Genomic DNA, 27,596 nt, shown 5'->3' with positions numbered 1-27,596 from the left:
GCATGGAGTCTGTTTGTCCCTCCCTCTTCTCCTCCCCCTGCTTGCGTTTTCTCTCTCCCTCAAATAAATAAAACCTTTAAAAAAAAAAAAAAAGATGCAGATACCTGAGCAGTACCCACAAAACATTCTGATTCTTCAGGAGGCGGTTCCCTGGAATCTGCCTTGTCAACCAGCTCTCCAAGGAACCTCTGGAGACCACCTCTGAGAAAACTTGGAGGCAGTGGCCCAGCTTGAGTTCACAAATCAGGGACAACTCCATCCCTTTGCTTGGGCCCCAAACCTTAGCACACTCTGGACTTCCCTGTTTCCCTCCTAGCCTCCACTCAGTGGATCAGCAAATTCTACTGGCTCATCTTTCAAAACCTATCCAGATTTTCTTTAGAAGACTCTAGCACATGGACTTGGGGATGGAATGGTAAATGAAACAAGACTGGTAAAGTGTTGAGGATCGTTCAATCGGGAATTCATTACTCACAATTTTTATGTAGATTTGAGTTCTTCCATAATAATATTTTATCTTTAAGTCTTTGATGATCTAAAATCCATTTCTGGGAATTTATCTTAATGAACATTTTAGATACAGAAAAAAGAAGTGCAAATAAAAGTATTACTCAAATAATAATAGAGGAAAAATTGGGAACATACTAAGTTCTCCTAATAGGACAATTAACTGTGGGACACTCATCACTGGAATCTCGTCATTAAAAATATTTATTCAGGCCATATACCAACATGGAAAATGTGACATACTATTAAGTAAAAAACAAGACATTAAACTGTTTATGCTGCATGATTAAAACTATACAAAGACTCCTATATTTTAAAAAGATTGTAATTTAATGGGGTGCCTGGCTGGCTCAGTCAGAACATCCGACTCTTGATCTTGGGGCTGTAAGTTTGAGCCCCACGTTGGGTGTAGAGATTACTTAAAAATAAAATCTTAAAAAAATAAAAAAGTTTGAACTTTAAAAATAATTTTATATATCCAGAATCAGCCCACTTTCTACTATCTTCAACGCAATGACCTTCGTGTGAGCCCCACGATCTGGCCTGCATCCTTGCTTCTGCCCCTCCCATCTTTTTACCATGTGGCAGCTGAGGGGAGGGGGTGTCCTTCAAACTATAAACAGATCATGACCCTTTTCCATTCAGAATCCTGCAAAGGCTTCCCATTTCTCCAAATACATCTTGACTTTATCACTGCCCTCCAAGATATAGGACCTTGCCTGCTCTGATCTACTGCTCTGTTCCCTGCCTTACTCGGACTACTCCAACCACATTGGCTTCCTTGCCATGCTTCATTCACTCACTCACTCACTCACTCACTCACTCACTCACACACTCCAACTTCAGGACCTTTGCACCTGCTGTTTTCTCTGCCTGGAATGTGCTGCCTCCAGGTACCTGAATAAGTGGTCCCCTCCTTCCTCCTGCTGGCTCTTCAGAGAGGCCTAACGTGAACTCCTCATCCAAACCAGCACTGCTCCCTCTCTCAACTCATACCCTTTATTTTTCTCCATAGCAGTTACTCAGTACCCTCCCTGATACTTTTGTTCATTGTGTCATATACTTAATACAATGCAAATCCCTTGAGAACAAAGGTGCTCTGATTCTCTGCTGAATCCTTGTACCTAGCACAGTGCCTGGCACATAGTAGGTCATTTGAATCAAAGAATGGTGGACTAAATAACTACTCAGAAGAACTGTAAGCTTCATGTGGGCTTTCTTTCCTGGCAGGATCTCTCCTTCCCCAAGACCTCCTGGCAGTGACAAACCCATAGACAGCAGGAGCCCAGTGCGCGCACACACACACACACACACACACACACGGTAAAGTGCATCCTGTGAGGTGGTAGAATGTGTAGCTAACGGTCATGGCTTTGGAAGGGCAGATGCCGGCATAACACCACCAGCTATGTAGCCTTGAGAAAATGATGAGAATTTTCTGAGTGTTAGTTTTTCCTTGCGCAGAAGGAGAAGGATAGTAACAGCTTCCACTCCCGAGGGCTGGAGTTGGGACTCAATTTCCATAAAGCATTTAACAAGCACAGTGCCTGGCACAGAGTAGGTGTGCGACAAGAGACCCTCAAATTAATCACCAGTCATATACGTGCCTTTGGCTCTTTCCAGTTTACAAAGTGCTCTTATGCCTGCTTTATCTGATGGGAGCCTTTCAAATACCCTGTCGGGTTTATCACCATTTTTATAGGTGAGGCACCTGGGTCAAAGTGCTCGCCTATGGACACAACTGAATCTGACTACACCACTGAACCCTCTTGCTCAGAAATACACCTGTTATCACTGCCAGTGCTAACGAAAGTGGTCTGGACAGCCCACTAGAGCCCCCAGACTCTAAACTGTGTGCCTAGTGTGAAACTGTGATGGGCAAATAAATTCAGCAAACAAAATCAGCCAGTGAGCCAGACCTTCCCAACGACCCCACGGAGGCGGGGGTGCATAGGCTGCCGCACCTCTGAATGAAGCCTGCAAACAAGTCTGGACAGACAAGCCATCTCTCTGAGTCCACCCAGGATTTAGAACACAAAAACACAAAAGCCCTTTCTCTAGTTTCTCCATTTCCAGTTGGGCAGCAGCTCTGAGCAGCAAATGCCACCTTTAGTGTTTGAGATCCTTGTTGCTCTGCTACCTCTAGCCTACTCTGCCTTGACGGAGACAGTGTTTCTTCCCAAAGGGAACCCGAGGGGGAGGCCCTGCATGGACCTCTGGGCCTGGCTCGCATCAGTTTCCTCCACCTTTCTAGGATTGAAGGCTAAGAAAAGTCACGTGGTGGGGAAGAGACCAGCAGGTGTTAGACGTGAATTTTAGAACCACAAGGCCAAAACAGCACACAGTCTTGGGAGTCACAGATTATCACAACTCCAGCACCTGAGAAACAGAGAAACTCACAACTTAATACCTTAAGCCTCATGGGGTTGGCAGAGATTCCCCTGGACGGGAAGGGGAAGACTGGGAATCTGATGGCTTCAGAGATTCCCCTGGACGGGAAGGGGAAGACTGGGAATCTGATGGCTTCTGGGTCAGGGGCATCTCCCACCTGGTCAGAGGCTTGGCCAACAGGCCCTGGTGAGAATACAGCCTGAGGGCTCCAGAACCAGGAGGGAGGCTCAATGGACAGGTCTTGGATAGCAACTTAATGGCAAAATTCTACAACCAGGCCCTGTGGGAGACAGATGAAAGGGGAGAGGCAGGCTTCGGAAGGATGCTGCCAGGCCATCCAGCCAGGCCAACCAGCCCTGGCCCCTGGGTACGCCAAGATCTCGATGGAGCCAGGTTTGTGGCAGGTGCCAATCACGAGGAGACTCTGACAGCAACACCACGATGGTCTGACTCAATGGCCCTTGCTCCTTGCTTGGAATGTGGTGTGTGAGCAGCACTGTGTCTGCACAGCGCTGCACAGCAGCCTGATCAATAACTTCCATTTGCATAGTGTTCACAATGGAGATACACGCTCATGCCCCCAAAACCCTGGAAATGGCCTCGGAAGATGGGTTGACAATGGCTCTGGCCAGGCAGTAGGGGTGGCTCTGGCCTGGTCTAAGGGCTACTTTGGGTCATCTGGAAAAAGGGTCAATACAACCACTCCACCCCTGGCCTCATCCTCATTCAAGGTCACTTTAGGTATCTACATTAATGAACTTCACTGATTTTTAAAAATGAGGGAGAGTTCTTGGGTAATCATGATCTCATATTAAAACTTTAAGAATCTCTGTTGCTCTCTCTATAAAAAAATCACTGAAGAGATTAGCCCCCCCAGGCTGCTCAGAGCAGGGCAGACCAAAAGACAGAGGTTGGACTGCTTTGCCAGTGTGCGAAATTCCCAGGAGAAACAGCAGGAGGCACACACGGAGTAGAGATGCTCCGGCTCCAGACGCCTGAAAGTCCTGTACCCTGGGAGATGGAGTTCTCCTCCAGAAGTCCCGGGTGCTTTTCTGTCTCTGGCAGGAGAGAAGAGCTTGTAATCTTGGGAATCAGTGCTGGCAGCACTGCTGGCTGTGAGGCCTGGCAAGTGGGACCAGCTCAGACCGGTTATGTGCTCCAGCCAAGATCAGAACTCATCCCGCAGCTGAGGCGGCTTGTCCATGCCGAAGAAAGAAGACGGCTTCCCCTGGAGGTCCCGTTCCCGCTTCACAAAGGCAGTGAAGGAGGAGACACAGTTGCCAATAAAGTGGTCAGCTTGGCCAAGGATGTACAGGTCGATCTGGGCCACTTCAGGCTTCAGGCTCACCACTTTAACCTGCAGGAGGAAGGGCAGAAAGTTTTCACCAGGGTGCCAACCAGTTTGGCCAAGGCCTGCAGTCATACCCTTCCTCAGCTTTTTTCCCCTGTGTGGAAGTGACACACACAAAAAGTGGGGCAGAAAGGATTAAGGTCTGGGGTCGGGCATTCTGGCAGCAGTATTGTCCAGCAGCTGGGGAGAGGCAGAGGGAGAAGCACATAGGGCTCACTGAGTCAAAGAAAGACATGAACTCATGACCTGAGCCAAAGGCAGACACTCAAACCACTGAGCCATCCAGGAGGCCTAAGTTAAACACTCTTAAATGATGCCCTGCTGCTCTTCACATGAAGATGACAAATCTTGAATGGGGGATACAAAGCCCTGTTCAAGTCACCTCTCCACCTCTTATTCTCGCCACTACCCACCAGGCTCCCTCCTGCCTCAGGACCTTTGCATGTACTCTCCCTCTGTTTGGAGTGCTCATCTTTTTGTCTGGTTAATTCTTACTTAACCCTCACTCTGCAGCCCCAGTCTCACCTCTGTGGACCCTGATCTAGGGCAGAGTCCTATGCTCTACATTCTCCCAGAACCACCTTCCTGTACTTTAGAGCACCCATCTCAGTTTGTAGTTTCTACTCTGATTAAGATTGGTCTCCTGCATCTAATGGGGATAGGGGTGTGGCAGTCGTCTGGTCACCGCTGGCTGGGACCAGCCTGAATAAACATCCACTGACTGGACAAATGAATGAGTGAGCCCCTGCCCCTACGTGAGCTCCTGGACTTCTCATGCAGCATATATTAGAGTTCTGCGCAAAGTCTCTTTTCCTGAGTCTAGACTGGGAGCTGTACCGGACAAGACCACATCTTACTTATCAGTATCTCCAGCTCGGCAGGGCCCCAGCTTAAATGAGGAGCAACGAAAGGCTCTGAGCCCACGGAGAAAGGGGCTGAGGAGTGGGGAAAGGCAAGAACGTGGCACAGGAAAAGGAAAGAGAAAATGGCAAGAGGCTCAAGGTGTAACAAATATATCAACTCTAAAAACTCACAAAAAAACTCCCTGGGACTCTCCAAATGCTTCAACTTAGTACAGAGGTGGGGGTGTGGGCAGAGCTGGGGCTGAAAGTGCTTTGCTGTCACACAGAGATTTCTGATGTAACAAAAATCATCATCTTGCTATGTGGATGGTAGCAAAGAAATAATACTAGTTTAATCATGGCCAAAATCCCCGAGCAATTCCACCTACTCTCTGAAACTTACGCGCTCTGTGTCATGCCCACTATAATTAGCTCTGAGACCTCTTGGGTAAATTCTATCCCTTCTCGGGAGTTTGGTTTCCTCAACTAGATTATGCAGGGGTTGGGTTTGAGGAGCCCCGAGGGCTCCCGGCTCTGAGGGTCTTCTACAGAGTGGGTGGGAGGGAGGCCGGCCAGGATGCTTGGCATCAGCACCTTCTCTCCAAGACAGGGCTTCCAGCCTGTGTCTGGGGTAAAGGGAGAACAGGGCCCCTCACATAAAGCCATGGGTTCTCACTGCTAGAAAACAAACCTTTTAAGGTCTGTGCAAGCATTTAGAGCTTTCATTCACCCATGAAATCGTACTAAATGCTTACCATTAATTCAGTCATTTTATTGACACATACTTACTTGTTACCTACCCTCCACTGATACGGTACCAAACACATCCACTCACTGAAAATATACTATTTGCCACTTCCTTGAGCCCTTACTAAGCACAAAGAGCCTTCCCTTTATTCGTCAGTCACTTACTCCTACTATCAGTGATCGCTAACATTATTGAGGACTTGTTTTGTCCTGAAACTGTTTTAGTTCCTTCATATCTGATCTTCACAACTGCCCAGTGAGATAGGACTGCTCTCGGTTCCACTTTACAGAAGAGGGAACAGAAGCACAGAGAGGTAAAGTAACTTGCACAAGACGGCACAGTGAGCAGCACCCATGTTCTCTGGCTCCAGAGTCCAGGCCCTTAATCTCTCTGCTATGCTGGATTTCTCCCGAAGGCCCACTCTTTATGTGCTTATTCGAGTTGCTGAGCATCTACCAAGGTAGGTACTGTCCTAGACATTGGTGTAGGCAAGGCCACCAGATGCTGAGGAACAGAACAGTGAGTCAGCCTTGGACTCTGCCTTTAAGGAGCCACCGCTCTTGGGAAGAAGGCCGTGTTTCTGGCCTCACACAGACTCGACAGTGCCTCCAGAGCAGATGTGATAAAATCCCGTGACAGTTCCAGAAGGGACATATTAGCTACAAGAGTGCAGGGAAATCTGGAGAGAAGGTGCCAAGATGTTTGGGCCGGGGTTTGAAGGAAGAATAGGAACCAGAGCAGAGGTGGACATCTAAGTCAGGAGGACATGAAGCATGCAGAGGGAGTGGTGGGACCACCCTGGAGCTTTCTTCAATTCCTTTCCCCTGACACCCCCGTTGGGGCCATACACACCTTCTCTTTAAAGAGCTCTTGGATCTCGGGCACGTAACTCTCGGAATCTGTGGCGATGTAGACTGACTGGGCGTTCAGCGTGTCCACCCAGAGCTTCACAGCCCGTCTGATTTCCTTCAGGTCAGGGAGGCACATGGTCACGGTGAGAGGGGCAGCCGTGCTGCGGCTATAGCCCACACACTGTGGGGAGGCCATGAAATGCGAGCCCGCAGTCCCATCCTTCAGCATGGCGCAGGCATTCTTCTGCAGGGTTGCAGGGGGACAGGGTTAAAGATGGCAGTGGGCCCGGGACCTCAGAAGCAAGGGCCACTGAGTGGAAAAAGGCTATATAGAAGCTCAACTATGTTTTAAAAAAAAGTATTGAGGGAAGAGGGAAATACATCAAGACAGTAACAGTGGCTATCTCTGTGTAGTGGCATACCGGCTTTCTACAAAGTATTTTTTTCTTCGTCTTACTGTATTATCTGGGACCTCCAGCAGGATTCTGAACCGTGGGGGTGATAATGGGCAGCCTTATCTGATTTCTGACTTTAGTGGGAACACTTCTGATAGCTCCCATGAAGTGTATGTTTGCTGTGGGTTTTGGAGAGATAGGCTTTATCAACTTAAGGTGGGTCCCTTCAATTCCCAGTTGGTTAAGAGGTTGCCTTTTTTTTAAAATCATGAATGAGTATTTATCAAATGCTTTCTTGGCCTCTACTGAGATGATTATATGATTTTTCCTCTTTGGGTACTGGTATAGTGAATTTCGTTGTATTCCAGGTATGAAGTTTACTTGTATCATATGCTCTTTAATAGGTTACTGGAATTTACTTGTATCTGTGCATCTATGTTTGTGAGAAAGAGCTCTACTCTTCTGAACTGACCTTATCCAAGTTTGGTTTAGTGTTCTGTTAGCTTTATTAAAAATAGCACCTTATATCTTTTTATGTTCTTAGCATGTTACATGGAAAACTTAAAGGTTTAGCTGAAACCACTCATAAGATATTCTGGGCCCAGATATACTTCTTTATAGAAGGCAGGCACTTCTTTATAGAAGTCAAGTGCAAAAATGTGTGACTACAGTTGACCCTTGAACGACACAGGGCCTAGGGGCTGCCATCCCCTACTCCCGTGCAGTCAAAACCCTATGTATAATTTTTGACTTCCCCCAAACTTAGCTACTAACAGCCCACTGTAGACCAAAAGCCTTACTGGTAACATAAAGAGTTGATAAACACATATTTTATATGTTACATGTATCACATACTGTATTCTTATAATAAAGAAATCTAGAAACAAGAGAAAGTTACTATGAAAGTCATAAGGAAAAGAAAACCCACGTACAGCACCTCCCTGTAAAACCTCATCGGCACGTTCAGGGGCCCACGCCATCTAAACCCATGTTGTTCAAGGGTCAACCATACCTCCTCGATTGACTCTGAGTGGATTTTGATCTAATTTCTATCCTTTGCAGTATTTTTCAAGTCTTCAATGATGACCATTTGTAACATATACACATACATACATTTTCTTATGTAACTTAAGGAGACGGTCTACAGTTCTCCTGTTATTTTTAAACAAAAGATAATCCAATGAGGTTTCTGCACATTTAAGCAGCCTCTAAATTTGGAGGATGACATCTTCAGTTCTTGGGGGCCCCACCCAATCTCCAGAGCCTGTTTTTCAACAAAGAGTCTACTGGCTAAACACTGAGCTGGACCACAGGACTCCTGGGCTGTGGGTCTCTCTCTGGCTGGCTGCCTGACTTGGGAGTCTAGTCTGATGTTTATTTATCCATCTGCAAAATAAGGACGAAAATGGCAATTGTTAAAATGAGGGCTGGCAAGCAAGCACTTTGGAGCCACATTTCTGATATGTCTAAGGCGGGATCGTGGAACATAGCCCTGTGGACTTGGCTGAGGGAGACCTCTCTGTCCTGGCTGGGACTTGGTGCAGTGGGTTCAGGGTTCAACACCCACAGGCATGGGCCCTAATTGGGGACACGTCCAAGCCAGCCCTGAGAGGAAGGGAGAAATTACCCAGTCAGAGCCAATGCGCAGATGAATGCCCACGTAGGGTCGGACGAGGTGGGTGCGGATGTGGGCCTCTCCTGTTCTCACCATCTCGTCTGACCACACCATGTACTTCTGGAGTGGCCTGTGCTCCTCCAGGACAGGGAACTGGGCCGGGGCTCCTGGCAGGGCCAGCACTGGATGTTCCTTTGCAGAAAATCTAAGCATGAGACAGAATGAGGGGAAGTCAGACAGAGGACACACAGACAGCCTGGCCGCAGCCCCCACAGGACAAAGGATGGTGTTGCGCCATGCCCCACAGATCCTGCAGAGGGGCCCCTCTAACGTGCAAGAAGCTCGAGAGGCTGAGAAATCCCAACAGGCTGATAAGGAGTGGTGGCAGCGACAACAGGCACCACATACAATACTGTCCCGCCGCACGGAATTTACAACCCTCTTTGCTTGCTTAACAATTAAAAATTTACAGTAGAGCATTCCAACCTTTTGTATGTCATGCTGGTTTCCAGTCTATGGTGGTAATTCACTCTGGGGTGGGGTGTCTGGACTGCGCCTCTGCCCTTTTACCTACATGGCAGGACTGGGACATGCCACAGCTTCCAGAGGGCCGTGGACAGATCAGGCTCACAGGGAATGTGTACACACTGGGTGAGGACATTCGCTCAACATTTAACATATATTGGTAGACTGCCTACTGTGTGCTGGGGCCCAGGTGAGAGCAAGACAGGCATGGTCACTGCCCTCATGAAAAGTACCTGCCATCTGCGGACGCGCCTGCCATACCCCCCGAAGGCTCTCCTTCCCCCTTGCACACTATGCACTTTGCAATTATCTTCCCCCGTCTTTTCTGTAGGACACAGTCTTCTGAAGGCAGAACCTCTATGAGCCTAGGGCAATGTCTGGCACATGTCAGAGCTCAGTGAATATTTGTTGAGCGAATGAGTGAGGAGAGAGCCTGTGCTCCCTTTTCAGCTAAATCCAGAGTCTGTCCTAGCAACACGAAACATCCTGATGGTTCCATCAACTTGAACACACTTTCAAGCTCCAGATCTCTGTATGCTTGCTGCCTTGACCTGGACTGCCTTCCCTCTGTCAGTCAAAGACCTTTTCTTAAAATTGTGAAATCAGCACAGCCACTCTGGAAAACGGTTTGGTAGTTTCTTGTAAAACTAGAATGCAGTTACCATATGCCCCGGCAATTGTCCTCTTGGGCATTTATCCCAAACAAATGAAAACCCATATTCACACATGAACCAGCAGACAAACGTTCATAGCAGCTTTGCTCATGATAGCCCCAAAATGGAAACAGCTCTAAGCTGTTTGGAGTCAACTTCTCTAAGAAGTGACTAGCTAACCAAACTGTGGTGCAGCCCTGCATGGAATGTGACAAGGCAGTAGCAAGGAACAAACCACTGAGACAGGTGACAATGTGGGATGGCCCTCAAGGGAGCTATGCAGAGTGGGGGAGGCCAAGCCCTCAATCTTACATACTGCGTGATTGCATTTATGTAGCATTTCTGAAAGGACATAATGGAGAAGAGGACAGAAGTGGAGAAGAGGTTAGTGGTTACGGGGGTGTGTGCGCCTGTGGTGTGTGCGCGTGCGTGGTTCAGGACATGGGTGTAGTCATATATTGGTCACAGAGAATCCTCATGAAGTCAGAACTGTTTGGGTATTTTGACTGTGGTGGTTACACATGCCTACATGTGCGTAAAATTGAACAGACCTACACACACGTGTACGTGCACATGCAGAAGTAAGTACAAGTAAAACTAGGACAATCTGAATACGATGGGTAGATTGTATCAGTGTCAACATTCTGGTTGTGATGCTGTACTACAGTTTCGCAAAATGCCAGCACTGGGCAAAACAGGGTAAAGGGTACCTGGGAATTTCTTTGTTTCCTTTCTTTCCTTCCTTCTTTTTCCCTTCCTTTCTTCCCTCTTTCCTTCCTTTTTTTTCTTTCTTTTTTTTTTGTCTTTGTATTATTTCTTACAACATGTGAATCTACAATTACCTCAATAAAAATTTCAATGAAAAGCTATTAAATATCTCAAAGCATACAGAAAAATACAATAACTTTACAACCCACCTACCTATGACACAAATTAGCAGATATTAATATTTTGCTAGGTCTCAGATTTAAAAAAAAAAAAAAAAAGACACTGAAATAAAAGGTCTGTCTTGTCATCTTTCCCTCCTTTACTTCCTCCTCCCAGAAGATAGGGTGGCTTTATGCATGACTACACTTTTACTAATTACACAAAAAGGTATTATTCTGTGTGCTTTTCACACACCGTAATGGTACGGACCCAGGCTACCGAACCAGATGGCCTTGTGCTCGTGTTGACTATGGCACCTGCTAACTTGGACAGGTGACGTACCCATTCTGTGCGGCAGTTCCCTTATCTGTGTAACAGAGCTAATAATAGCTCCTGATGCGCAGGACTCTTGAGAAGATTATATGGATTAATCAGGCAAAGACTTTTGAACAGTACTGGGCACATAGAAAGCTCTTAAGAAATTCTGACTAGCACTATCACCATCGCTGTCCTACTGCACGAAACCCACTGCAAGTCTTTAGAAATTCAACTTCATGCTTTGCAGACTTGGACACGTTGACCATGTTAGCTTCTAAGTTTTCCATTTTGCACGAGTAAGCATAGCAGCGCTGCAGCGGGCACACCCCTTTCTTCACACCCAGCCCAAACACTTCGTTCTACAGACACCTCTCAACCCTCCAAGGCCAGCTGCCACTCCCAAGCCCCAGCTCCTACGGGAGGGCTCCCTGTCCCACTTCTCCTTTGCTGCCTTCTGCCCACTGATGCGCTCCACAGCCATCTCCCCTGCTCCACCCTCAGCCCACAAGGGTAGGGGCCTGGGCCGTTCCACTCACCACAGCTCACACACACACTGGTTCAGGGCTTGTGTCAAGGAAGCAACAAGCAAGTGCTCGCTGACATCCTGGCTCTGCACGACACTTGTTTCATTACAATAATCTTATACGTACACGTATGGGAATCACATATTGAGCCTTATTACGTGACCGGCAATGTTCTGCTTGCTTTATGTGTGTGAACGCATTTGGTTCTCACAGGAGCCCGGTGAGGTAAGCACTATTGTTATTCTTTTACAGATGAGGAAATGGAGGCACAGAAAGGTCATGCAACCAGGAATTGGTGGAGCTGGGATGTGAAACCAGGCAGTCTGCTCTGGAAGCTGCTGTTCTTTTTTTTTTTTTTTTTTAAAGATTTTATTTATTTATTTGACAGAGAGAAATCACAAGTAGATGGAGAGGCAGGCAGAGAGAGAGAGAGGGAAGCAGGCCCCTGCTGAGCAGAGAGCCCGATGTGGGACTCGATCCCAGGACCCTGAGATCATGACCTGAGCCGAAGGCAGTGGCTTAACCCACTGAGCCACCCAGGCACCCATGCTGTTCTTAACTACGTCCCTCACTCTCAACTCCCCCACTGCCATCAGTGAGACCCTCAAAAGCAGAGTATGCACGCTCTGTTTCTGATCTGTAGCCTCTAGCACAGGTCTCAACACACAATGGGTACAATTAATACTTTTAGAATGAATGGTTGAGGGAATGAGAAGGATTCATGGGTCTTACCAGAAACACCAGGCCAGGTTGTCAGGGGTCAGCAGAAGAGGCAGCGCATATGAGCTGAACACCTACCACTGGGCCCTCAGCCAAACTCCTTTCCAATGTCACCTCAGAAGATTTTGAAAGGAGAAAGCCAGAGTTTGTGATCCCCCAGGCGGTGCAACCACTAGGACACATTAGGAACTGTGCGCTCTCTGACCTCTTGGAGAGAACCTGCAGTTAACCTGTGGAGAATTCTAGATTCGGAATGTCTATCCCGTCTCCCTATATCCGGATCAGTACGTGGCTGCCCCACTGGGACATAAGCTCAGACCTGATGAGCATCAGGAGGCCCAGACCGATGTGTTCATTTACACCCAATGAGAGAGGAGAGTGCTGGCTGTTTGGAAAGAAAGGGAGTGCTAAGGGTGTTGTTTGGAAAGAAAGCCTCAGCAGCTCCATCCGCCCCTGAGCGCCCTAGGTCAGGCCCTTAGCCGGATCACTGTCCAGCTGAAAAAGGCATATGCCCTTGCTGCTGGGTGCAGTGAACATCTGGGGTTCTTCCCCTCCACCCCTCAACTCCTGAGATGCCTCTGCCCAGCTGTTTCTCTACGCACAGCATCTGCTCATGCGCACAGAGCAGAGCACACGTGTGGGGCAGCGCATGAACACCACACTGAGTGCGAAGGATGCAGGGACATGAAGGAGGCAGGCCCTTGTCGCAGTGGCCCTATCAGGAAGGACTACCTTTCTCTCCCACTCTTTGCAGGAATGGCTCCTCAGGTCTCAGTCTGGTCCCAGCCCTGCTAATTACATGTCACTTGTTTATGGGAGGAAGCCTGCAGCCTGGGAGCTCCGTAACGATAAGGGCTGGCAGTGGAGCAGGGGAGATGGCTGTGGAGCGCATCAGTGGGCCGAAGGCAACAAAGGAGAAGTGGGACAGGGAGCCCTCCCGTAGGAGCCGGGGCGTGAGAGTGGCAGCTGGCCTTGGAAGGTTGAGAGGTGTCTATAGAACGAGGTGTTTGGGCTGGGTGTGAAGAAAGGGGCGTACCCCCTGCAGCGCTGCTGTGCTTACTCGTGCAAAATGGAGAACTTCGAGAGAAGCGAACACGGTCAACATGTCCAAGTCTGTAAAGCATGAAGTTGAATTTCTAAAGACTTGCAGTGGGTTTCATGTAGTAGGACAATGATGATGGCGATCGTCAGGATTTCCTAAGAGCTCCAAATACCAGCTAACTTCATGCCACGAAAATGGTTCAGTATGACGGCCCATGGCCTTTCAACATTTGATGTGTGATCAGTATCTACCGAATTAAACCTCCGCTGGGGTATTCACAGACTCAGAAGCAGCAGAACTAGAAGTATTCTTAGAAGTCACCTAAGTGGGGAAGAAATACCTCTTTATCCCCTTCTCCTTGAATTAGCTGGACACATGGCAGCCCCCAAAGAAAGAGATTTCTATGTACCTCTCGCAGTTAAGGTATGGCGACCACGTGTTTAGGAACTAGTAAACGAGATGCAAGAGGGTTATATGGGACTTCTAGAAAGGTTCCTTAAAAAGGGGAGGCTGTGCCCCTCTTCTGCCCTTTTTTCCTTCCAGCCGCCTGGGGCAAGGTTGTAATGGCTCAAGTTTCATCGGCTCTGTGAGAGGACACTGAAGATAAAAGCTGGTACTGGGACGGCTGGGGGGGAGGGGGCCTGAGCCCTGACCACATGGCTGGGGGGGGGGGGGGGCTGAGCCCTGACCACACAATGGAGCTGCCATCCAGGAGCGGGTTGCAGACCCAGTACTTCTCCTCCTTAAGAAAACAATACATTTCTATCTTCTTAATCTGCTACTATTTGGGGTTTCCTGTAACATGTGGCTTAGAGTAAGCTGATATACATAGACCTGTGGCCATCCAAACATTTTGTTGACATACAAGAGGATTACTGGTTAAAGGTGGTGGGAAGGAACCTGAGCCCCTCCTAGCTGGCCCTGCGTTGCCAGCCTCATGGCACCAGAGGCCCTTCTCAAGAACTGAGGAACAGTACAGAAACCACAGACCTTGGTCACCCTCTTCATTTTAGAGTTGGAACGCTGGCCAGAGAAGGGAAGCAATATACCTCGTCCCACAGTAAGCCAGGGAAGAACCTGGCCCTTTCTAATGCCATTCTCCCTACACCCATACCCCTGCCCCCAGAGGACACCTTTCTACAACAAGCGAGTGTCCACTATCTTAGAAAATGTTTAGAATATATTCGATCTCCAGCTCCCTCCCACAAAGCACTCAGGCTGCTTATCAGGGCCTACAGGGCCTACAGAGCCCCATGTGGTCTGACCCCTGCCACTTCTCCAAGCTCTGCATCTGTGTAAAAGATTAATTCTTCAAATCTCCCCTCGTTAGGTGGGCTCTATGTTCCTCCCAACTGTATGAAGCAGAAGTGACTCTGTCCCAGTCACCAGGCCCAGGTTCTAGGGGCCAGCAGCGTCTACTTCCCATCTCTGGAAACATTCACTCCCTGGTTGTACCCTCTCAGAACTTGGCTGATATGCTGTCAGAAGTCCAAGCCACATGGAGAGGCCGAGTGTACTCACATCAAACAACTGCCCCAGCTGAGCTCCCGGAGGACAGCCAGCATTACCGGCTAGCTATGAGCGAGCTCTCTTGGACATGCAGCCCAGCTGGGCTTCTGGACTCCAGCCTCTGCTGACAGCTGACTGCGACCACATCAGACCAAAAGCAAGAAGTGCCCAGCTAACCCAAGCGTGCATCAACAGATGAACAGCTAAACAAAATGTGGTCTGTGCACATAATGAACTATTCAGCCTCAGAAGGACTAAAATTTTGATACACAGCACAATGCAGATAAGACCGGAAAATAGTATGCTAAGTGAAATAAGCTGGACACAAAAAGACAAATATCATATCCCTCCACTTGTATGAGACCTAGAATAGGCAGAGACAGAAATCAGAGACAGAAAAGTTGAATAGAGGGATGGGGTGGGGGGTGTGGGAGAGCAGGGAGAAGCCATTTAGTGGGTACAAACCTTCTGTCTGGAGTGATGAAAACGTTCTGGAGATGGAAGGTGGTGACAGCTGCACACAACATGGCACAGTCCTTAATGGGACTGAATGTACGCTTAAAACAGTGGTCACAAAAATAATAAAATCACACACACACACACACACCGGTAACCACTTTTTGAAATCTTGTGTTTATGTTTAGAACTGAACCTGCCAGCAGTATTTTCTAATCTGGTAAATATTGATATTAATTCCTCCTCAGAAGAGACAGTTAAGTAATACTCGATCATGAACCAAACCCAGTAGTTTCACATTAAGCTAATCTGTACAGGTGTACAGATGTGTATAAAAGTACGTGGAGGATGGAAGTACATACATCAAGCTGCTAAGAGTGTTTTTTGAAGGGGGGGAATGGATTACGAGTAAATGTAATCCTTTTTTTTTTTAAAAGATTTATTTATCTGAGAGAGAATGAGAGAGAGCATGAGAGAGGAGAGGGTCAGAGGGAGAAGCAGACTCCCCATGGAGCTGGGAGCCCCACTGTGGGACTCGATCCCAGGACCCTGGGTTCCATAACCTGAGCCTAAGGCAGTCACCCAACCAACTGAGCCACCTAGGAGCCCCTGTAATTCTCTTCTTTATCAAAAATTTTAAAGTCTCCCACCAAATCTGTGGTTCTAAAGGATATTTATACCAAGAAATGAGATGTTTAACATGGTTGGAAATGGCACAGTTGGGATTCCGGAAAGAGGGAGAACCAAAAACCGGAAGGACTGCCTCACTGAGCACCGCCAACCTAGGCAACTTGGAAATAACTGCCCGCTGCTGGGGAACTGCTCCCAACTGGCTTATTATGCAGTAACAGACGATGGAACGGTCCCCACACTCCTCCTCGCTCACTCTACACCAGCCACACTGGCCTTCTGTCGGCCCCTCCACCACACCAAGCCTGTTCCAGAGCGTCTGTGCTCCATGTCTCCACCAGGAAGAACTACCCTTCCCTCCAGTTTTTCCCACAGATGGCTCCTTCTCTTCAGGTCTCCCATGGACCGAATGTTTGTGTCCCACCCCCGCCCCACCCCTCCGATTCATACTTGAGGTCCCAATCCCCAAAGCGATGATATTAGGAGGTAAGGCATTTGGGAGGTAATAAAGTTTAGTTGAAGTCATAAGGGTAGAGCCTCCATGATGAGATTAGTGCTTTGTAAGTGAGCCTACTCTCTCTCCAACATGTGAGGGCACGGCATAGAGGCAGGAAGCAAAAATCACCAGAATCCAACCATGGTGGCACCCTGATCTCGGACTTCCCAGCCTCCAGATGCATGAGAAATAAGCGTGTTGATTGAGCCTTCAGGCTGTGCTATTTTGTTATAGCAGCCTGAGCTGACCGAAACAAGGTCTCAATCCTCCAATCACACATCACCTGTTTACTTCCTTCATGGCAGGCACCACAGCTTCTGAAAACAAGGAGGTGATCAAACGGACATGCCCATCTGATATCAGCCACAGGGACGAGTAGAACCTGCCTTGACTGAGTATCCTCAGTAGCTCCCGAATTAGCTCAGGAATCCCAAAGGGGAATTGGCAGCTGTTACTGGCACAGCTACTGTCCAAGGTGATTAAGAATGGGTGCTCCTGGGACACCTGGGTGGCTCAGTGGGTTAAAGCCTCTGCCTTTGGCTCAGGTCATGATCCCAGGGCCCTGGGATCAAGCCCAGCAGGGGCTCTCTGCTCAGCAGGGAGCCTGCTTCCTCCTCTCTCTCTCTCTCTGCCTGCCTCTCTGCCTACTTGTGAGCTCTATAAAAAAATTAAAAAAATAAAAATAAAAATAAAAAAATCTTCAAAAAAAAAGAATGGGTGCTCCAGAATCAGACTGCCTGGGTTCAAATCCTAGCTTTGCCACTTCAAGCTATGTGACCTTGGGCAAGAGACTTCACTCCTCTTTGCTTCAATTTCCCTACATGTAAAGCACAGACAATAGTAACTCCTGTTGCACAGACTTGTGGAAGGATCCAGTGAGTTATCACCTTAGAAGACTTACGTAGTGAAATGAAAGCTTAGAACGGTGTTTGGTACACAGTAGGCACTAAATAAACAGCAGTTTTATTACACATTAAAGAGTTACATTTGGCCTGCAGACGCCCTCTCAACAGCTGGATGACCCTGGGCAAGTTTTCTTACCTCACTGAACTATTTCCTCACCTGCCAAATGGAAATCAATCATAAGACCCACTTCATGGAGTTTCTCAAAGTCTTTCTTTATATGAAATAAAGCATGTGAATAATCGTATTAACAGCTAATATTCGTTGGCCCCCTACTATGAACCATGCGCTCTATGCCCTAGGAGGCAGATGCCACAGGGCTCCTTCCAGTTAACCACGAGGAGACAGCTGGAGAGGCTGTTCAGGGTCTCCTGAGAGAGAGAGGGACAGGGCTGAGTCCGAGCCCAGATCTGTCTGATCCTAAGCACAGACTCCTTTCTCTACCTCAGTCTACTCCTGGTCTATAGAACTCCAAGCCTATCTATGACCACGTATGAATTCCTACGTTCCTCACAGCCCTGAACCCAAGTCTGACTTTCAAGCCCATGTTCGTTCTTGCCAGGCTATAGCATCAAGGCGAAAGCACTCTGTTCGTTAGCATCATTATAACTAGCCTGTGGCTCCCTGAAGGCTGACGCTGGATCTTCCTCATTTTTATGTATCACCTCTGGCCTTTGAGCACTATGTCTCATATGTGACAGATGCCCTATAAATATTTCACAGCCTGTGCCTGTGCCCTGCTAACCTATTTTTTTTAATAGGGCTCACTGGAGTGCAATTAATAAAGCACATCCAATTATTATCAGGATGACATCACTTCTCAGTCTATACCCGAAGTGGCTTTTCTCAAGAAGCTACTTCCAATTTTCACCTTGTGAAGAAGAAGGTAACAGGGGAGTGATTCTCACGCCTAGAGGAGGAAATCGAGACCCATGTGACTGCACCATATTCTTTTTATGACATCCTTTATCGGCCGATAAACTCTTGCTCAACCTTGTGGCAGGTCAACGTCTAACCGTGTCAGGCGTTGAGATGGGAAAAGATCACACAGGATCCTAAGTTCAACAGACAGAATGGCTGTACCTTTGTTCTCAAACATCAGGGTGTGGCGCAGGGGGAGAGCGGTGCGAGGAGATGGCCAGGAAGGTGCTGCCTTCTCAGGGGCCCCGTGCCCCTCCCCTAAACCCAGCAACATTGTCCCCTCCAAGTACCTCTGGATCCACTGGTCTTTGTAGGAGGCACTGAAGGAAATGCCAGAAAAAAGCTCAGACTTGTTGAAACTCACATGAAACTGATCCCAAAATGGGCCAAAGGGATTTCCTTCCTGCAGAAAGAGAGAGATCAAGGACTTACTGAGAAGGAGGGAAAGCTTTCTGGGGATGGGGCCAAGGAATTGTGGGTGGGGGAACCCTGGTCGACTAGACTTCAGTTGAAACACCTCATAGGATGGCCCAATAGGAATGTCACTTTAAAAATCCTGAGCTGTGGACTGAGGAGAGCAGCTCAGCCTCCAGTCTGGTTTCCTTCAAATGTTCTTCGCAGTGCCTGACAGTCTCTTCTACTGACATGCCGCATCCCACTGACCCTGCAGCACTGGTCGGGGTAGAGGAAGGAAATGGATCTTGAATTTGGGCTTTAGATCTTGGACTAGACCTTTAGAGACTTTCAGGACCAGCTAACACAATGCCCTTATTTTCAAAATGGAAACCAGGCCCCAGACAGGCTAAGACCCTTGTCCAAGGTCACACAGCAAGTGAGGACAGTGTCATGGCTACAAGCCAAGCCTCCGTTCTCAAATTTCATGGCTCTTTCAACTATCCTCCCTAGACTTCAGTGTAAGCACTGAAAGACACACTGGGGATTGTTTTATTCCCAAAGTGGCAGAAAATTACAAATTTCTCCTCATAAAACATGACTGTTTCTTATTTACCTGCTGAAAGGTGGGAAAGTATACAAGTTAAGAGGGTAGATAATGGAGCCAAATTACCTAGGGTTGAATCCAAGCTTATTTGCTATGTGACCTTGGGCAAAATATTGAAACTCTATGTTGTACTCTGTCCTCTCTATAAAATGGGGATATTAATGGTACTTCCCTCATAGAACAGTTTGAAGATTAAGTGGGTTAATATGTGTAAAGCTCTTAGCATAGCACCCGGCATGTAGTAAGTCCCATAGAAGGATGCCTGGGTGTCTCAGTCGGTTAAGCGTGCGACTCTTGATTTGGGCTCAGGTCATGATCTCACGATTATGAGACTGAGCCCCAAGTTGGGCTCTGTGCTAGGCATGGAGGCTGCTTAAGATTCCCTCTTCCTGGGGCGCCTGGGTGGTTCAGTGGGTTAAGCCGCTGCCTTTGGCTCAGGTCATGATCTCAGGGTCCTGGGATCGAGCCCCACATCAGGCTCTCTGCTCAGCAGGGAGCCTGCTTCCTCCTCTCTCTCTGTCTGCCTCTCTGCCTACTTGTGATCTCTGTCTGTCAGATAAATAAAAAAAATCTTAAAAAAAAAAAAAAAAAGATTCCCTCTTCCTTCCCTCTCCCCCTGCCCCTCCCCTCACTTTCTCTCCCAGTCTGGAAAAAAAAGTATTAGTTATTATTACTCCTGTGGCATTTTACAGTTTATAAGCACTTTTGTAGCTGGCCCTCATGACATTTATGAATGAGACGGAGCAGGGATTGTTGTCTTTATTTCGCAGGTAGAAATAAAGGCTCAGTGGAATCAAGATCCTCTGCGCCAATTGACAATGATGACGAATGTCAGCAATGGGACTTAAATCTCTGTCTTTCTACTCCAAGCCCTTCTAGTGCCTTTCCCCACATAGTGCTGCCACAGTGTCTCAGGGGCCTAGAGGGCATAGGACAGGCAGAGAAGGTCCCCCAGACCTACCTTCATGGGGCATGTCTTCTTATCGGGGCTTCGCTGGGCTGCCACCTCAAAGCAGTATGCCACCCGCCTCTCAGGGGGCCAGTGAGTGGGTGCCAGCTTCTCCATGAAGTCCTCCAGGCTGATAATGCGATGGTAAGCCTGGAGGGGCTCCAGCTTGAAGTACTTCTGGTAGGACACATGGAGCTACAAGAAAAGGTACAAAAGGAGAGGCATCTCCTTAGTATCCTACTGACTCTTTTAAAGACATTCTTTAAAAGCATACACTCCAAGACCCAGAGAGCTCAGGCTATAAGCCAATGGAAAAGCTTCTGGAAAAGGACACCAAAGCTAGAAGAGAAAAAAAGCCTGGGAGAAATGATCTGCAAACTAACGAAGCAATAGTTGACATCTCTTATGTTCAAAAACGCTTGCTGATCTAGATGAAAAAAAGACAAACAATGTTAAGGGAAAACCTGAGCAAAGGACAGAAGTGAACAACTCATAGCAAAGAAAACCCATATAGCCAATACATTAAAAAGATGTACAAACTCACTAGTCATTAGAAAAATGCAAGTCACCGTTACAAGAACACTTCTCACTTATTAGACCAGCAAAGATTTAAAAGCTTAACTTTAATTGTTAGAAAGGAAGCGGGGAAACAGGCTGCTACATATGGCTGGTAGTTGAAATGAACATTCTGGAACAATCACTTTGGAATGTGATCTTGCAGCATCTACCAAGAATTTAAAATGTTCCTTCTACCTCTGTGTATTTTCCCTGCAGCTCTTCTACTCTGCGCTGGGAGATGGGTACAGGAACGCTCAATGCCACAGCAGAAGCACAAGACAGACCTCAAAAGAAGTCACACTAAAGACATTAAGTTCACAACAAGGGCTGCCTCTGGGGCTGGGAGGAGGGGGTGGGAGTAGCCTTGGGAGCCACGTGAGACTTTAGCTTTTCACAACTTCATCTATAATATTTTATTTCTTTTATTAAAAAAAAAAAGAAAGATGAAGCAAAGAAGAAAAAATGTTAAATGATGATCACATCTAGTGGTGGGTACATGGATGGTGATTATATTAATCCCTATAGTTTTCTGGATTAAAAAAAAAAAAATTCTTAGAACACCATGGAATAGAGACGCCTGTGTGGCTCAGTGGGTTAAACAGTTGCCTTTGGCTCAGGTCATGATCCCAGGGTCCTGGGGATCAAGTCCCACATCGGGCTCCTTGCTCAGCGGGAAGGTGGCATCTCTCTTTGCCTCTGCCTGCCTCTCTCCTGCTTGTGCTCTCTCTCTCTCCCTCTCTGACAAATAAATAAATAAAATCTTAAATAAATAAGTACCATGGAATAAAAATTCAGACTTTATCCTATAGGTCAGGGTTCCCAAGCAAATTCCACTAGTTCATGGGGATAAAGAGTTCTGCAATGCAGAGGTTCTGGAGTTAAACAGACCTGGGAAATGCTGTGTTACGCTGACTTTTTTTTTTTTTTACCTTTTTACACTGATTTCTTTACTACAGGACTTCTCCATATGCTAATGTGTATTCTGAATCACCAATTTTGGAGGATGGGAAATTGAGACTATAATTTCCCAAACTGATTTAACCATTGCCCCCCTCCTTCATGGCCATTGGCATTTCAACAAACAGAATTTGGGAAATCTATTAGCTGAGGAATTTTATTAAATTTTTAAAAGATTTTATTTATTTATTTAACAGAGAGATCACAAGTAGGCAGAGGTAGGCGGGGGGTGGGGGGGAAGCAGGCTCCCCGCCAAGCAGAGAGCCCGATGTGGGGCTCGATCCCAGGACCCAGAGACCATGACCTGAGCCGAAGGCAGAAGCTTAACCCACTGAGCCGCCCAGGCGCCCCTATTAATTTTTTTTTTAAGATTTATTTATTTACTTTTTAGGAAGAGAAAGAGAGAACACGAGCAGAAGAGACAGAGGGAGAGAGAGGACCTCAAGCAGACTCCAAGTTGAGCATAGAGCCTTATACAGGACTCAATCTCATGAGCTGAAAGCAAGAGTCAGATGCTTAACCAACTGCACCCCAAGCACCTCTTGCTGAAGGATTTTAAACAGAAATAATAAGAGATCTGACTTTTAGAAAGACCAGTCCAGTGGAAGAGGACAGAACAAATGGATGGTAAGCTTAGGGGAGGAAGAGGACTAAGGAGGTTACTGCAATGGTCCTTTTATTTGTTCAAGTACTCACTCAATGTGTATTTTTGAGCATTAAGTCCAAGTGAAGACGGAGGGCATGGACAGCTTAGGACAGGTAAAGGAACATGGAGTAGAGAGTAAAAGGATTACTTCTTTCAACTAGAATGACTTCTAGGTTCCTGGCTTGGTATCCAGGTGAATGGAGGTAACATAAACTAAGGCTGGAAATATAGGCAGTGACACAGGTTTGAGAGGGAAAGATGCCAAGTTGAGTTCTGTCTTTGTGAATCTGAGGTATCTCTGGGAAATCCAAGTAGACTCAAGGGCTTAGGAATTAGAAACACAGGCTTATGATCAGAGGAGAGTCTGGGCCATAGATAAGATTGGGAGATATGCAGAGAACAGTGAAAGCCACAGGACTCAACAGAAATTTACAGCAAAGAAAATGATGGTAATAATAGCAACTAATATTTATTGAGTGCTGACTTAGTGCCAGGTGCTGTATTCATCACATTTCATGGACTTGCTCATCTAATTCTAAGAGGTGGGAACATAAACCATCTCCAGTTTACTGACGAAGAAACCCAGGCAGACAGACTCTAGATAACTCATCTGAGGTCACATAGCTAATAAGCAAATGGAACAAGGAGACACATGAAGATTTATTTTTTATTTTTATTTATTTGTTTATTTGAGAGAGAGAGAATGAGCGAGAGAGAGCGCGCGCACACGTGCTCGAGCGCGCATATCCGGAGTGGGTGGGGGGTAGCAGGAGGGACAAAAGGAGAGGGAGAGAAAGAAATTTTTAATTTAATTTAATTTATTTATTTGACAGAGAGAGAGTGTGCACAAGCAGGGGGAGCAACAGGCAGAGGAAAGGGAGAAGCAGGCTCCCTGATGAGCAGAGCCCGTCACAGGTTTCAATCTCAGGAGCCTGGGATCATGACCTGAGTTGAAGGCAGATGCTTAACCAGCTGAGCCACCCAGGAGCCCTGAGAGAGAGAATCTTAAGCAGACTCCACGCCTAGCACAGAGCCCAACTTGGGGCTCAATCTCACAACCATGAGATCATGATCTTACCTGAAATCAAAAGTTGGACGCTTAATTGACTGAGCCACCCAGGCGCCTCAAGGCACACCCATTATTTAAACAGTGGGTGGAGAGAGAGAAGACCCACTTCCAGCACAAAGAAGAAAATGCTGAGTTGGTGAGGGCTAAAGCAGAAACAGGCTATGTCTTAGAAGACAGGAGAGTAGGGATGAGAGGCTCACAGGCCCAGGTACCACTGGGAGGATAGCTGTAAGACTAAGAAATGACCTATAGATTTGGCAATTCTGAGGTCCCTGGTGGCCTCTGTGAGAACAGTCCCAATGAGGAAGGGGAGCCTAATGGGAGAGGTTGAGAAACCCATACAAAGCAAGAAATAGAGACTCAGAAAGATCCTTGGCTGAGAAGGCAAGGCAAGAGAAAGAAAACAAGGCAGAAGGAGACAAAGAGACAATGTCTAAACAATAATAGTGAGTGCAAAAAATCAGCACATTGGGGCACCTGGGTGGCTCAGTAGGTTAAAGCGTCTGCCTTCGGCTCAGGTCATGATCTCAGGGTTCTGGGATTGAGCCATGCATCGGGCTCTCTGCTCAGCAGGGAGCCTGCTTTCTCCTTCTCTCTGCCCGCCTCTCTACCTACTTGTAATCTCTGTCAAATAAATAAATAAATAAAATTTTTAAAGATTTTATTTATTTCACAGACAGAGATCACAAGTAGGCAGAGAGGCAGGCGGAGAGGGGCGGGGGGGGCAGGCTCCTTGCCGAGCAGAGAGCCTGATGTGGGGCTGGATCCCAGGACCCTGGGTTCATGACCTGAGCCAAAGGCAGAGGCTTTAACCCACTGAGCCAGGCACCCCTAAATAAAATCTTTTTTTTTTTTTTTTAAAGATTTTATTTATTTATTTGACAGAGAGAAATTACAAGTACACTGAGAGGCAGGCAGAGAGAGAGAGAGAAGGAAGCAGGCTCCCTGCTGAGCAGAGAGCCCGATGTGGGACTCGATCCCAGGACGCTGAGATCATGACCTGAGCCGAAGGCAGTGGCTTAACCCACTGAGCCACCCAGGCGCCCAAAATCTTAAAAAAAAAAAAAAAAAAAAAATCAGCATATCAATGGCTCCCAGTTACAGAGGACATCCTATAGCCTAAGCACTCTGCATTGATTAACTACTGGTTCTAAGAAACAGGCATACAAAGTTCAAGGCATGCTACAATCGCTAACTTATTATGGGAGGTAGCCACCATTACTAGAAGCCTTTTCTACAGATGAGAAAACTGAGGCACAAAGAGATCAAGTACTCTGTCCAGGCTACATGGCTAGTTAAGTGGCAAAGATAAACTACAATCTCAGGTTCTCTGACTTTTCACCTCTAACTGATAAAAACCTCTCTAAATATAGGCATGCATAATAATAATAATAATAATAATAATACCTACCCAGAGAAAAGGCTGTAAGAATGAAATACAGTTTTGTACATAAAAATGTAGTTTTTTCAAGTTTATTAAAAATTTTAAAGTCAGCGCATTAGATTAGTTTAGTTCCTACTGCCAGGCCCCTGGGGATATAGTGTGAACAAAGACAGACATGGGATCACAGAGGGTCAGTGGAAGATACAAAGAAAAAGCAAAAAATTAGAGAATGTTGAGTATCACCATGATGGTGGATACTCCAGAGCGAAATAGCTCTGGAGCCAGACTGCCTGGGTTTGTGGCCTTGAACACAGTATTAACTAACCTATGCCTCAGTTTCTCCTTCAAACTGATGAGCAGGGTGGGCCCAGCCAGGGGTGGAAATAGAGCTTTAGGTTTAGATCACGGGTTCTGGAGTCAGACAGACATGGGCTTGAGTTCCAGCTCTACTATTCACAAGCTGTGTGACCTTGAGCAGGTTACCTAACCTCTTGAAACCCATTTCCTCATAGGAATGTAATGATGGAGAAAAGAGCTAGTTCTCCGTCGGTGCTCATAACAATGCCTGGCACACAGAAGACACTGGATAAATTAGCCAGTTAGCCAGGGCAGAGAGTTCGGGGTGACTGGGGAAGGTTCAGAGGAGCAGGAGGTAAAGGCCAGAGAAGGCCTTGGGGTCCACAGGAAGCAGGATTGGAGTAGGATGGATAAGGCCAGTGGGAGGTACTCACATTGGTGAAGGGAGGCCTGTGATGCTGGTACTCAATCCAAGGGGGTACAGCCAAGGTGCGGTTCAACAGCTTTGCAAAAGCCAGGGAGCCCAAGAAGTGATCAGCCTGGTTCCCGAAGCGCCCTGGATGGTATACGGTGGTTGAGGTGAGGCCTAGGGCATCGAGGGCATGGGGCAGGCAGTATTTGGAAAGGTTGCAGGGCCAGGGGTGGGGAGGGCCAGGACACCAAGGAGAACCAGGATTGGGGGGAAGATAGGATCAAGTCTGGACTGATCCTACTGCGGCGGACACTCAAGGCCCCTACCCTTCTGCCTCAGCCGCTCCAGGTTCCTTGCCATTTCCCACCTTCCATCCTGACCCTGTGCCTTTGCTCCTGTTGTTCTCTCAACCAGGGGTGCCCTTCCACCTCTATCTCCACTCATCTGCGCATGAAGGGGCAACTCCAATGCCTCATTCACCAGAATCACTTCGCCAACCGCCTGCTATACTCAATCCCCTTCTCTGCCTCCCACCTTGGATTGGAGCTATTTATAGTTCACTTTTTCTCAAATGTCCTTTCCCACTTCCTGGTCTTTGTACTGGCTCTTACTTCAGCCTGTGAATACCTCAGGAGCAAGAACCCTGTCTGATTATTTTTGTTATCCCCAGCATGACATCCATTCATTCATTCCACAAATACTGAGCAGCCACAATGTGCCAGGGTCTCTGCTTGATGCTGGAATATAGGATTCAGCAAGAAGGATAAGGTCTCTCCCTTAGAGGCACTCACAGTCCAGCTAGAGGGACAAGTATGTAGTGGTAAACAAGTATATAATGGTAAATTCTGATAATTCAAGGAAGAAATGGAAAAAGGTCGGTGATAGAGAACGGTAAGGTGGAGATTGGGGTTGAGGTCAGCAAAGCCCTTTCTGGTGACATTTAAGCTGAGACATGAGAATGCAAAGGAGTTGACCTGGCAGGAGTGAAGAGGAAGAAAGTGTTTCAGTCAGAGGGAATAATAGCCTGAGAATGTTTGAGGAATAAAGAGGGAATGAGAGTGGCTGCTGCTGGGGGATCTGGGGAGGAGGGAGTGGTGGTAACCACCGGCAGAGGGCCAAATCAGCAGGGTCTGGAGTCTGGAGGGTTTTAAGGAATGACTTTTACAATGACGATCCACCATCCCATCTGGAATGGCAGCTTTTAGATCCTCCCTTACTCTTTCCTATTTTATTTTCCCATAGTGTTCATCCTCTTCTAAGACATTATGTATACTTACTTATGTTTTATCTTTTATTGTCTGTATCTTCTGCCCATTGTATCTTCCACTGTCTGTCTTTCCCAGCTAAAATGAAGGTTCTACAAGGGCATGGTATTTTCTGTCTTACCACTGCCGTATCCCCAGAAAAGAAAACAGGGCTGCGCACAGAGCAGGGGTCCTATAACTATTTGTTGAAGGATGAAAGAATCGTCCAGAGCCAAGGCTGAGTCAGTGACATTAAGTCCTGTCCCACGAACTCCGTTTACTGAACTCTGGGCTGGCTTAGACCTTGCACAAGACACCTAACCTCTCCTGGCCTCGGTTTCCTCATCTGCCAATGGAAGGTTGGACACAGAGGCCCTTCACGGCCGTTGCAACTGAGGCAGAGAGGCAAGGAGCAGGCCATGCCCCGCGCTGCGGTTCTCTCCAGGATACGTCAAGATATCTGTGGGTGCCTCAGAAGAGGGCGTTCTCCTCTCTGGGCCTCAGTTTCCCCATTTGAGAAGAGGGCTCGGGAGGCCTTACCCATGCATGGGCAGTAGAGCAGGTAACCGGCCGGGTCCCAGGAGCCTGCAGGCAGCCCCGGGAGCGGCAGAATCAGCAGCAGGAGAGACACGCGCACCAGCAGGGGCGACGATGCCCACGCGGCGGCGCCCATGACGGCTCCGGAGCCCGAGCGCGCCGCGATGCGGAGGCGGGGAGAGAAGGAGGAGCGCGAGCGTCCGCCCCGCTCCCGGCGGTCCCCACGCGCCGCCCGCGCGCCGCCCCGGCCGCTCTAGCCTGCAGGCGGGCGGGATCATA

At 47.6% G+C, this 27,596-nt stretch overlaps 1 protein-coding gene across 1 annotated transcript; it reads right to left on the bottom strand.

The window, feature by feature from the left end:
* Positions 1 to 693: 693 nt before the first annotated feature.
* On the bottom strand, positions 694 to 27,560 carry POFUT1 (protein O-fucosyltransferase 1). Its single transcript, XM_004746655.3, has 7 exons — positions 27,321 to 27,560; positions 25,559 to 25,680; positions 20,226 to 20,408; positions 18,555 to 18,667; positions 8,713 to 8,905; positions 6,692 to 6,934; positions 694 to 4,255 (listed from the first exon to the last, which is right to left on the bottom strand). The coding sequence occupies exons 1-7, from the start codon at positions 27,451 to 27,453 to the stop codon at positions 4,067 to 4,069; spliced, it is 1,176 nt and encodes a 391-aa protein (XP_004746712.1). The 5' UTR covers positions 27,454 to 27,560; the 3' UTR covers positions 694 to 4,066.
* Positions 27,561 to 27,596: the final 36 nt, after the last annotated feature.

The sequence above is a fragment of the Mustela putorius genome, unplaced genomic scaffold (assembly GCF_011764305.1).
Source record: "Mustela putorius furo isolate JIRA1106 unplaced genomic scaffold, ASM1176430v1.1 tig00000743_pilon_pilon_pilon, whole genome shotgun sequence".
NCBI classification, from domain to species: domain Eukaryota; kingdom Metazoa; phylum Chordata; class Mammalia; order Carnivora; family Mustelidae; genus Mustela; species Mustela putorius.
Note: the sequence above shows the minus strand (reverse complement) of the source record. Positions and strands in the feature narration are given on the sequence as shown.